General features: G+C 50.0%; 1 protein-coding gene across 1 annotated transcript in view; it reads right to left on the bottom strand.

The window, feature by feature from the left end:
• TRIM33 (tripartite motif containing 33) overlaps window positions 1-12701 on the bottom strand; it is a 116470-nt gene extending 103769 nt beyond the window's left edge. Inside the window, 2 exon segments of the mRNA XM_049766027.1 lie at window positions 12103-12391; window positions 12393-12701. Coding sequence (XP_049621984.1) covers window positions 12103-12391; window positions 12393-12701 — 598 coding nt within the window.
• Between the last annotated feature and the right edge of the window lie 598 nt (window positions 12702-13299).

Raw genomic sequence — 13299 nt, 5'->3', positions numbered from 1 at the left:
GCTAGAAATCGCTCCTGGCTGGGGGGGGGGGGGTGTTATCATATAAGGGGGGGTTGAAATGTGGTCCTTCCTAGGTCAGCCTCCCTACCACTCCGGCCCCAATATGTGGCTATTCTTGATGTAATATCAAAATTTAAGAAGTATATGTCTTGGGGCCGGAGAGATAGCATGGAGGTAAGACGTTTTTGCCTTGCATGCAGAAGGATGGTGGTTGGAATCCTGGCATCCCATATAGTCCCCCGAGCCTGCCAGGGGTGATTTCTGAGCGTAGAGCCAGGAGTAGCCCCTGAGAACTGCTGGGTGTGACCCCCCCCCAAAAAAAAAGAATAAGTATAATGTCTTTTATAATGCAGAATTTCAAATCATATTAATAACTTTTATTACTCCCTATATTAATCTATAAGTCTGTTTGCAATGTGAATCTTTTTCCTACACATAATTTTGTAACATCAAGCATTGGTCATTTGAAAAATATCGTATCCCAAATTTCCCACATGTTGCTACTTCGTTACACAATATTAAAAATGTGTTAATAGCAATCAATTTCTTCAAAGAACCTTAAAATACTTGAGTATTTTAGTAATTGTAAAACTCATGGCAGCAAATACAAACTTTATAGAATTCCAATATGCATTTAAAAGCTCAATTTTTCTCATATGCAGAACGACAGTTTTCCTTATGACAGGCTCAATGCATTCAGTTCTGAGAAAATGGCTGCCAACTACCTATGCCTGAAAAGCAGCTTGTCAATCATCTTTCAAACAAAAATTATTTTCCAAATAAAAAATAGCAGCTGGGTTGGAAGAATAGTAAAACAGGGAGATGCTTGTCTTAACCACTGCCGACCCAATTTCAATCCCCAATATTCCATATGGCCCCCGAATCTGTAAGGAGTAATCCCTATGCACAGAGCCAGGAGTGACAAGTACAAAAAGGTGATGCTTAGGGAAAAAAATAATTTTTTTTTTGTTTTTGTTTTTGTTTTTGTTTTTGGGCCACACCCGGCAGTGCTCAGGGGTTACTCCTGGCTGTCTGCTCAGAAATAACTCCTGGCAGGCACGGGGGACCATATGGGACACCGGGATTTGAACCAACCACCTTTGGTCCTGGATCGCTGCTTGCAAGGCAAACGCCGCTGTGCTATCTCTCCGGGCCTGAAAAAAATAATTTTTAAAAGCGGTTGATTTGTTGTGAAATTCAAACAAGGACTTTTTCCCTTGCCCTTCGGTTTGCATTTTAAAAAAAGGCAATTTATGCATACTTTCATTTCATTATGCAGATTAAGGACCTGCAATAAGGATCAAGATTTAGCAAAACAAGTTTATACTGCCTCATCAAGGACAGTAAGTGAAAGTAGCAAGATTTTCCGTTTTGTTTTAATAGTGGTGCAAATCTGACAATCAGTGCTCAGAGGCCACCAGAATCAGACCCAGCAGTTCAAGGACCTAATTCAGGACTTCAAACATGCAAGGCAGGTGGCTCTACCATATGAGCTATCACTTACTCTCATTTTGGATTTAATCTAATTGTATGCAGCTAAAAGATACAGTAACTTTTAGTACAGTTTGGAAGCACTTTTCATTCCTACCAAGGTGCCAGAAGTTTTACTCATCATTGCTTCTGCATCATTAATGTAAATGTCAGGACAGTGAATAAAGCAAATAATGAATTAGTTACTGTGTAACAACTTTAAATTTGTCAAGACCAAAGAGAGTTAGTTGCCAGTGCCTGAAAGGGTGTCACAATCATCCCCAATACACCGGATACACCCCCCCAGATTCCACGGATCCACCTTTGAGAAGCGGTGTTACAATCAACAAGTGAAAAAAAATAGTAACAGAATCAGCTAGATTATCCTAACTGAAAGTTTTAGACCTTGCAAAGATCTGGGATTTAGTTTTACAAATTTGCATTACATTCGTTTACCAGTGTGACACAAAACGTGGGGGCCCAGGCCAAAGAGACTGGCGGAGGGAGAGATAACCACTTTACACTCATTAGCTTTGAAGTTTGACGTCGATTTCAGGTAACTTAGGCCAAGCAGACTACACAGGAGAACATATGCCTGATCCCCCTTCAACCACTGGCACTATAGATCCCGAGAGTGAGGAGTGGTCCCAGAATACAGAGCCAGAAGTAGATCCTAAGCACTGCCAGGTATGCCCCACACCCTCCCCCCCAAAAAAATTGCTTAGTTAGCTGAAGTCTGGCATGCAAATTACTTTGAGAAACATACATTACCGATGTCATAAGACCTAGACCAAATTCGTCTGTTTTTCCTATTTAACAGGAGAAAATTATAAAGACACTAATGGGACAAATGAAAGACAACAGGAATAATAGCACTAACAATTTACCATATGCTAGACTATGAAGCACTCTGCAATTAACTCATTGAATCCTCAGAATAGCTTATGAAATACTTATCATCGTCTTCAGTTTTGAACATTAAATAATTTATCCAGGGGGATGAAGCAATAGTACAGCAGGTAGGGTGTTTACCTTGCACAGTCAACCTGGGGTCAATGCCCAGCATCCCATATGGTCCCCTTAGTATCACCACAAGTGATTCATTGGGGGGGGGGGCGCACACCCGGTGATGCTCAAAGGTTACTCCTGGCTCTGCGCTCAGAAATCGCTCCTGAAAAAAAAAAAAAAGAAAAAGAAAAGAAAAAAAAATCTCTCCTGGCTTGAGGGGTGTCATATGGGATGCCAGGGGATTGAACCTCGGTCTGTCCTAGGTCAGCCGTGTGCAAGGCAAATGGCCTACTGCTGTGCTATCGCTCGGGCCCCCACAAGTAATTCTTAAGCATAAAGCCAGGAGTAACCACTGAACACTGCCCCGCCCAGCCCAAAAAGTAATCACATATTCTTGGAGTCATTCAAGTGGTTGATGGTAAATTCAAAATGAATTCAAGTAGTCAGCCTCATGGAATATACTTCCCTAGGAAGTGGGGGAGGGGTACACGCACACACATTTGGGGACTGAAGAGAGAGAGCACAGCAAACAGGCATTTGCCTTGCCTGATGCTGACCCAGGTTCAATCCTAAGCATCCCATATGGTCCCTTAGCATCACCATGGCCAATTCCTGAGTGCAGAGCCAGGAGTTACCCCCAGAGCACTAGCCAGAGTGCCAAAAAAAGCAATCAATCAATCAATCATGTTTTAGGATCCAACAAAATAGCTAAAAGTATGCCTTGCATGCTGAGTTTCTTCCATCCAGCGAAGGGAGCATGGCAGGAAGCTGGGCCCCAGCAACAAACACCACACCGACTGCAGGAGCTTAATTAACCCACTGGCCCTTCATTCCTGCAGAGCTACATCCTCTCAGCACTTCTTAGGAGCACTGCCCTCACTCACCCTCCAAGAAAACTGCATTCCTAGCCAGCACTCCCCAAAAGGCTTTAAGGATTGACAAGATGACTGTAGTAACACTCAGAACTCAAACATGGGAGGGGGGACAGAGCCATGTATAGCACAGTGAGTAGGGTCTTTGCCTTGCGCACAGCCAACCTGGGTTCAATTCCTAGCATCCCATATGGTCCCCAGACAGGAGCCAGACAGGAGTGCCCCTGATGTGGCCCAAAAACAAATAACAACAACCCAAAAAAAAAAACCACTTCAAACTTGGAGCTGGCGATAGTACTATAGGTAGGCCACACAGCATATGATCCCTCACTGTTTGTCTTGCACGTGGCCACGCCAGGACGAACCCAGGTTCGATTATCAGCATCCCATATGGTCCCCAGAGCCTGCCAGGAGGGACTTCTGAGCTATTGGCCAGAATTAACCCTTCAGCACTGTGGGGTATGGCCCAAAAACAAAAAGAGTAAACCCCAATGTAAACTATGAACTTTGGGTGACTATAATTTTTAAATGTAGGTCCATAATTGTGTTTAAAAAAGGCAAGCATTTTTTATACTCTGGGGAGGTTTACTGGTCATAGAAATTACATATAAGGGATACCACAGAAGTGGAGAGAATGTATAGGATCTCTTCATATCTTCCCTCTAATCTCGTTATGAGCTTAAAATTGCTCCAAAAAATTTTTTTTCCCGTTTAGGGGCCACACTCAGCTGTACTCGGACAGTATTAGTATTCTCTGGCTCTGCATCAAGAATTACTCTTGGCAGTATAAGAAACTATATGGGTCTCTGGGATTGAAACCAAGTCGGCCTCCTCTAAGGCAACAACATGGGTACAATGTTCTTCATGATACAGTTGGCTTTTTCCCTTTTTATTTTCATAGATACAGTTATTCATGATTGAGTTTCAGTCATGCAATATACAACACCCTTCACCAGGTGCCCATTTCCCGCCACCACTGCCCCCACCCCCGCCGGTATATGGAGCAGTTTTCCACTCCTCTCTCCATGATTTTTTTAAGGGGGTGACTACACACGGTGACGTTCAGGGGTTACTCCTGGCTCTGAGCTCAGAAATCGCTTCTGGCTTGGGAGACCAATATGGGACCCCTGGGATCGAGAAGTCCGTCCTGGGTCAGCCTAGAGCAAGGCAAATGCCCTAGAGCCCTACAGTTGCAACATTCGCAACATAGCTCCAAACCCTGTTTTTCTTGATGCCAGAGGGCATGTGATTATGGAAGCAACATTTGAAAAAATTATTCAAGAACAGGTAGGTCTCAAATTTAAATGCACGTCGAGATTATTTGAAAATGGGCCACAGAGATAGCATGGAGATAGGGTGTTTGCCTTGCATGGAGAAGGTCGGTGCTTCGAATCCCGGCATCCCATATGGTCTGTCCCCCCAAGCCTGACAGGAGTGATTTCTGAGCGTAGAGCCAGGGGTAACCCCTGAGTGCTGCCTGGTGTGGTCCAAAAATCAAAAAAAAAAAAAAAACAGAAAGGTTATCTGGAAAACCTGTTAAAAAAAGCCAGTCAGAAATCTGCATTCCTAGGAAGAGCTCAGGTGATGAGGATGATGAAGGTCTAGAAAACTCTTGGGAGTAGGATCCAGAGCAGTTTCCCAATCAGGTGATGCTGCCTGGGGGGTGGAGGAGACGGGAACCCTAGGGGTGGAGATCATCTCCTTGGGCACACAAGAAGGACCGAGGAGGAAGTGATTTTCCCTTGTTTGCTGGAAGCAGACTTCCAAAGGGGCACTGGGTGATTTGGGGAGTATTCAAGTAAGTTTGGGTATCTTTGACCTAGAAAACTAAAAGGGTGACTGGACCAAGTTTGGTATAAGAGAAACAAAAGAAAAACAAACAGATGAAAAGGCAGGGTTTGTTACTGTTTCAGAACCACTAAGGGTGGTAAATTTAACACCACCTGACACCCTCCCACCAAGCCACAGATGGGCCTCACAGGTTTTCAATACCTGCATTTCAGCTTTTTTGTTTGTTCGTTTGTTGGTTTTTGGGCCCCACCCGGAGGTGCTCAGGGTTGCTCTTAGCTATCTGCTCAGAAATAGCTCCTGGCAGGCACTGGCGACCATATGGGATGCGGGGACAACCGCCTTAGGTCCTGGATGGGCTGCTTGCAAGGCAAATGCCACTGTGCTATCTCTCCAGCCCCCTTTCAGCTTATTTTTACAATCACATTCGTGTGAGTTAATGAGAAATAAGATCGGGCTGGAGAGGTGGCACTAGAGGTAAGGTGTCTGGCCTTGCAAGCGCTAGCCAAGGAAGGACCTTGGTTTGATCCCCCAGCATCCCACATGGTCCCCCCCCCAAGCCAGGGGCAATTTCTGAGCGCTTAGCCAGGAGTAACCCCTGAGCATCTAACGGGTGTGGCCCAAAAAAAACAAAAAAAATAAATAAAAAAGGAAAGAGAAATAAGATCACTAGCTATATATGAAGTGGAGGAACAATTCATGAACCTACTTTAGAAAAAAAAATTATGTAGTAGAAATATGTTCCTTGACTACAAATCAAAGTTCTGTCCAGAATGACACGCTTCCTACATTTGGGGGAGGGAGGAGAGGGCACCCAGAAGATAGTATAAAATGAAGTTTGGGCCATACTCGTCAGTGCTCAGCCTTACTCCTGACTCAGTTTAAGAATCACTGCTGGCAATGCCAGGGATCGCACCCAGATCGGCCCTGTACAGCAAGGCTTACCCACTGCACTCTCTCCAGTCCTAATATACTTGCTCTCTTGTGTTCAATGCCAGAGAGTGACCCTACTCAAGTCAAATACTTACAAAGCAAACTGAGCTCAAACCCCAGCCCCTGTGCTCTACTGTTTGAAGAACAAAGCAAGGCCAAAGTGATAGTACAGCAGATACCGGACACGTGCCTTGTACACAGATGACCAGCGTTCAATTCCAGCACCCCGGGCCCGGAGAGATAGCACAGCGGCGTTTGCCTTGCAAGCAGCCGATCCAGGACCAAAGGTGGTTGGTTCGAATCCCGGTGTCCCATAGGGTCCCCCGTGCCTGCCAGGAGCTATTTCTGAGCAGACAGCCAGGAGTAATCCCTGAGCACTGCCAGGTGTGGCCCAAAAACCAAAAAAAAATAAATAAATAAATAAAAAATAAAAAAATAATAATAAAAAAAAAAAAACAATTCCAGCACCCCATATGCTTCCCTGAGCTCTACCAGGATATATTATATGTATATAATATACCACATATATATATATGATAAATTTATCACTGAGCATATAGACAAGGGTAAGCCCGAGTATCTGTGTGTGGACCCCCAAATACATATACATGTAAATTAAAGAGCAAAGTAAAGAATACACACAAAAGTCAATACTGTCTAAAGGACCCAAAAACACAATAGAGAAAAGACATCTACACCCCCATACATCACTGTGCACAATAGCCAAAATCTGGAAACAGCAACTGCCCAAGAATAAATGACTAAAGAAACTATGGTATGGGCCGGAGCAGTGGTGCAAGTGGCAGGGCGTTTGCCTTGCATGCACTAACCTAGGATGGACTGAACCGATGAGGTTCAATCGGACATCTCACATGGTCCCCCCCCCCCAAGCCAGGAGTAATCTCTGCGAGTCACCAGGTATGGCCCAAAACCAAACAAACAAACAACAACAACAACAACAACAAAAAAAAAAACCTGGTACATATACTCAATGCAAATACCACATGGCCATTATAAATGGCCATGAAGTCACAAAATCCACTGATCAGTGGATGGATCTAAGTCTCATGCTGAGTTTTCAGAGACCAGGACAATGCTCTCTCATTTGTAGGATATAAGGGAACATCAGGGAATAACAAATGCCCAACACTTTAGAAATCACTACACTAAGGAATCTTTAGTAGTAAGCTTTTGACAAGAGTGGGAAAGGAGAGGACAGGGAAGGGACCGCATCCCTGTAAGGTTCCCCTGTAAGGTTCGGTGGGAAATGTTCACTCTGGAGAACTGGGTGCCAGAAAGAGGTAAAGTGATATGCATGATACCGTATCAGTAACAGTATTGCAAACCACAGTGCCTAAAAGGAAAGGGGAGAGGGGAGAGGGGGAACACTGGTGAAGGAAATGAACACTGTAGAAGAAATTAATGCATCAACATTGTACAATTCAATGAAACTCAATCATGAAAAAAATTTTAGCTTCGTAACACAAAGTAGCATTAGCTTTGTAACTGACAGTATAATTCAATAAAGAAAAAAAAAACTGATCTAGAGTCCCTGATAAAACCACAGTGGCTTTGAAGCTGATGAGAAAGTTTAGCGGTAAGGTGCTTGCTTACATGTGGTCAGCCAGGTTCAATCTCTTGACACCCCATCTGAACCCCCTCGAATGCTTTTACCAGGAATGATCCCTGAGCACGGAGCAAAGAGTAAGTCCTAAGCACTGCCGGGAGTAGCCCAGAAACCAGAAATAAATGAATAAATAAAACGGCTTTGCTTTAAATACTGGTCAGATATAAAACATTGGACTGGAGCAATTGTACAGCCAACAAGGCGCTTGCCTAGCAGGCAGCCAACCCAGGTTTGCTCTTCAGCATCCCATGTAGTTCCCCCAAGCACTGTCAGAGGTGATTCCTGAGTGCAGAGTGAGGAGTAACCCCTGAACACTGCCAGGGTATGGCTCAAATTAAAAAAATAAAATTAGGGTGGAGCCAAACTATAGAGGATAGAGCATTGGCTTGTAGGCGCACTGACCTGGGTTCAATCCCCGACATCTCATATAGTCCCCGGAACCTTGGGCTTTTTTTTTTGTTGTTTGGTTTTTGTTTTGGTTTGGTTTTGGGGCAACACCTGGTGGCTCACACCTGGTGGTTCTAGGGGCCTGTTACTCCTGGGTCTGCACTCATAAGTTACACCTGGCAGGATCACGGAATTATATGGGATACTGGGGATCGAACCCAGATGACCACGTGCAAGGCAAACGCCCTATCCGCTATGCTATCGGTCTGGCCCCAAAAAGTAAAATTATTAACCTAAGTATCTCTCCTAAATATTGGAGAGCCAATTTTCATAACCTCAGGCCCAACCATCACATCCAAAGTAGTTTCTGTCTTGTGTTTACTCTCTCTCTTAGTTCTGATTTCCCACAGCATTAAATCCCTTGCGCGTTCCTATGCTCAAGAGACATAAGCAGTTATAGTCTTATCATTCAGTCCTATACCACTATTATCGTTATCTTCTTCATCAATAAAACCCCAGTCCAAAGATCCCCAACCTGTCCATCTCATTAACGTACAAAGCATCCGAAATTAAACCCATCACAGCCTCCCTACTCGACATCTCGCCAAGACCTCCTGAAGACTAAGACCAATCATCCAACTAGAAAACTAGATTTCAGGGGCTGACGCAATAGTAAAGTGAGTAAAGGTGCTCTCTCTCCGCCTTGCACGCTGCTGATCCGGGTTAGATCCCAGACATCCTGTACAGTCCCTTCCTTCCCCCAGCACCAACGAGGATTGATTCCTGAGTTTTTGTAAAAAGCCAGCAGTAACCCTGGAGCACTGCAGAATGTGGCAAAAAAGAACAAGAAAACTAGACTTTAGCATGGGCAAATCTATTTCCCCTCACAAGCTCAATCACTACTTCTTGGCTACTTTCTTGCTAGGTCCTACTAACATTAATAACACACTTTTACTAAACTGATTGGATGTCATTTGCTTTGTTTTAGGGTCACATTCAGCGATGCTCAGAACTTTCTGGCTCTACACGTAGCAATTACTACTGGCAGAAGCTTAGGGGAACAGATGGAATGGCCGGGACAGAACCCAGGTTGGCTGTGTGCAAGGCAAGCACACCTGCAGTACTATGGGTTGGCCCAAACACTGCTTTATCGTTTCATTAAGAACTACACCAAGAAGCGATCACTTCACACGCTTCTGTCTGGCAAATAACTTATTCTGTGGGTAACAGATTATTTGACAGCGCCAGGAACCGCACCCCAATTCTCACACACTCTCATGGTTCCCCTGTGGGGAATCTACCCTTCTTTCACAATGAGAAAAACGGCTAAATAAAAAGATCAAGAATAGACACAGAAAGGGGGCCGAAACTATAATACTGTGGGGTTTTCCTTGCACGCAGCCCACAGCGTTTCAATCCCGAGCATCTCATAGACCACCACCACCGCTCCAGCATCACCAGAAGTAATTCTCAAGTGCAGAGCCAGGAGTAACCCCGAAACACTACTGTGTGTTCCCTCTCCCCGCCCCAAAAAAAGGCAAAGCAGACATCCAAATGCAATGCTCTTTCTTAGATACCAGGTCCCAGTTCTTCACCCATGACCCAAATGTTTCCCATCTCCGTTATAAAGATTCTAAGTGTCTCTACTAGCTCCAGCCTCGCCTTCCCTCCACTTACAAAGGGTCCCAAGTCATCCATCTGGATAACCAATGTGGTGCTTTTATCCTCTGGATAAATCCTCCTGATGAAATCTTTAGGGACTCCATTGCACAAAATCCATCCTCCCGAACGACTCCCAAGCCAGTTCACATAGAATTCCACATAGTCTCAAGTTTTATTATAAATTCGTAACTGGGGCCCCAGAACCGTGAAAGAGGCTACTGTGTGTGTCCCATGAGCGTGGTATTTGTTTCGATGCACGAAACTCAGGTGTTTGACAATAGACTAACCCAGAACCTGCTAGACCTTTACATAAAAAATGTCCTTCGGAGCCAGAGAGATAGCACGGAGTTAGGTCATTTGCCTCGCATGCAGAAGGACAGTGGTTCGAATCCCGGCATCCCATATGGTTCCCCCGAGCCTGCTAGGAGCGACTTCTGAGTGTAGAGCCAGGAGTAATCCCTGAGCACCGCCGGGTGGGACCCAAAAACCAAAAAAAAAAAAAAAAAAAAACTATTCTAAAACCCAAAGCACTCCCGGACTCAAAAGTCTCCCAAAAAGGGACCGCAGGCCCTTTAACCCAACATAATAATGTCCACCGCCACCTTCAGCACTCAGCCTAGCACCACGGACCTGTGCCCAGAACACTTCCAACTTGGGGTGTCCAGCCCCTCTGCAGGAAACCTGCTGGAGGACTTCCATTCCGGGCAAGTTTCTGACCTTTCCTGGATGGGCCCAAAGCATCCAAGCAAGCATCCATCCATCCATCCACCTCCAGGGCTGCCTTTCGCCTACGTGTTCCCCTTCCTCCCATCAGAATGTGAATGGGCTCTCCTCCTGGGCTAGTTCATTCATCCCCAGCGCCCTGTCCCAAACAAACAATAGGGGGTGGCTCATCCGTGCTCAAAGTTACTCCAGATCTCCGTTACCTCCCAAAGTCATTCATTGAATGAGCTTACCCCTTCCCCAACTAGCCAGCCACCCCGTCGAATGCTCCCCTAAACTACCTCCACTCCACGCTTGTTTTGACTTCCAGAGCTCCCCTTCCCATTTGACATCAGAAAAGGTCTTTCTACCAAGCCCCTTTCCCTCCCCTAAGCCCGACTCTCCAAAACCTTGGGGTGCTGCGGGCCTGAAACCCCCACCCCAAGGCCTCCCCCTTCAGCCAGCTAGCCAGTCTCGGGGCTCGTCCCCCCTCAATGCTCCCCAGATCGCCCCTCTGGGCTGCAACAGCACAGCACACGGAGATTCGGGCAGGCAAGCAGGCAGCCAGCCGGGCCTCCTCCCCATCTCCCCAGCCCACAGCTCTCCCTCCACCCCCCGGGAAGCGCCCGGAGACCCCGCGCTTCACCCATACTGCAGAGGCGCTGGCTGGTGCAAGCAGGCAGTCCGGGTTCGAGCCCTTCCCAGACCACCCCTGCCTGCAGCGGGATCGGGTCCGAGCAAGACAGACGAGGCAAGCGAACCCCTTCCCCTTCTCCCCTCTCCCTTGCAAAGCGCTGGGGAGGCACCCCGCTTCGTGCATCCTTCGCAGAGCCACTAGTGCGAGCATCCAGTCTCGGGTTCGAGCGGCAGAACCCCCTGAAAATCTCTCCTGTAGAGAGTGAGATCGGATCCGAGCCGGCAAGCAGAAAGGCCAGGCACCCAGGCTCCTCGTATCCCTTGCACGGCGCTGGGAGAGACACCCCGCTTCATGCAACCGTTGCAGAACCACAAGGGCAAGCAAGCATCCAGTCCCGGGTTGGAGCCCTAGAAGCCCCTGAAAAACCTCCTTCCCGGTGCAGCGGCGTCGGGTCGGAGCAGACAGGCGAGACAACCGAACGAACCCCTTTTCTCGTCCCGTCGCTTGCAAAGCGCCGGGGAGACACTCCGCTTCATGTTTGCATCGCAGAAGCACTAGGGAGAGCATGCATCCCGTGCGGGGTTCGAGCCCCGAAACCCCCCGAGATCGGGTCCGAGCAGGCAGACAAGGCGAGAGGAAGGAACCCCTTCCCTTCCCTTTCCTTCTCCTTCTCCTTCTCCCCTGTCTCTCTCTCTCCCTTGCAAGGCGCTGGGGCGACGCTGCACGCATCGCAGAAGCACCAGTGCGGGGGTCCGAGCGGGCAGACAGGCGAGAGGAAGGAACCCCTTCCCTTCCCTTTCCTTCTCCTTCTCCTTCTGCCCTGTCTCTCTCTCTCCCTTGCAAGGCGCTGGGGCGACGCTGCACGCATCGCAGAGTGCGGGGTTCGAGCCCCAGAAGCCAGAGATGTCCTCGTCCTCCTCCTGCCGTCTCGCCGTGTGTGCGTGTCCGTCCGTCCGTCCGTCCGTCCGTCCGTCCCTCGCTCCCTCGCCGGCCGGCCGGCCGACCGACCGACTCACCCTGCTGCACGTCGCCGTTGCTGCCGCCGGGCACGGGCACGCTGAGCTGGCGCTCGGGCTCGGGCAGGCAGCGGCGGCAGAAGGAGTGCAGGCAGGGCAGCAGCTTGGGCTCCGCCTCGCGCCGGCTCTGCAGGCTCTGCTGGCACACGGCGCAGGTGTCGAGCAGCGAGGCCGCGGCGGGGGCGGACGCGGGGGGCGGCGGCGGGGGCCGGCGGGGGCGGCGGGGCGGCGGCGGGGCCGGCGCTGGCGCTGCTGCTGCTGCTGCTGCTGCTCCTGGCGCCGGTGATCGTGGCCGGGGCCGCGGCCGTGGCCGTGGCAGCAGCGGCTGCAGGGACGGAGCCCGGCGGCGCAGCAGGACCCGGAGACGGCGACGCCGCCGACGCAGACGACGCCGAGGCCGCGGCGGAGGCTCCCGAGGCGGCCGCGCCGGCGAACTCGTCGCCGTCGTCCTCGCCGCCGTCCTCCGCCTCCTCGTCCTCCTCCACGGTGATCGCGGCGGCGAGCGGCGGCTCCGCCTCCTGCGCGGGCCCCGCGCCTTGGCCCCCTTCGCTCTCCACCTCGGCGGCTCCGTCGCCGCCGCCGCCTTTGTGTTCCGCCATGTTGCCGCCGGCGGACCTCGCGGGAAGCCGCTCGTCGCCGCCGGCGCGCTCGCTCAGCCGCCCGCAGCCGCCCGCAGCCAGCCGCAGCACGAGCGGGCCGCCGCCGACGAGCACAGCCTCCGGACCGGCGTGCGTCCGGCGTCACCGCGCGCGCCTGCGGGAGCGCGCACGTACGAGCGGCGCGCGCATGCGCGGACGTGCTCGCGGGCAGCGGGCCTTCGGGCGGGAGCACGGCGCCTGCGCACACAGCAGCGCGAGCGTGCTAGAGAGCTGCAAGCCTTCGGGCGGGAGCACAGCGCATGCGCACACAGCAACGCGCGCGTGCTAGCGAGCAGCGAGCCTGCGGGCGTAAGCACGGCGCATGCGCACACAGCAGCGCGCGCGTGCTAGCGAGCTGCGGGCCTTCGGGCGGGGGCACGGCGCATGCGCACACAGCACCGCGCGCGTGCTAGCGACGAGCGGGTATTCGGACGGGAGCGCATGCGTGCCAGCGGCGAAAGGGCCATCAGACGGGAGCGCGTGCGCATGCGCGCACGTGCAAGAGGGCGTTCCGACACGGGAGCGCGCGCGTGCTACCGGGAACCGGCGTTCGGACGGG

Source organism: Suncus etruscus, chromosome 19 (genome assembly GCF_024139225.1).
Source record: "Suncus etruscus isolate mSunEtr1 chromosome 19, mSunEtr1.pri.cur, whole genome shotgun sequence".
Taxonomy (NCBI): Eukaryota; Metazoa; Chordata; class Mammalia; order Eulipotyphla; family Soricidae; genus Suncus; species Suncus etruscus.
Note: the sequence above shows the minus strand (reverse complement) of the source record. Positions and strands in the feature narration are given on the sequence as shown.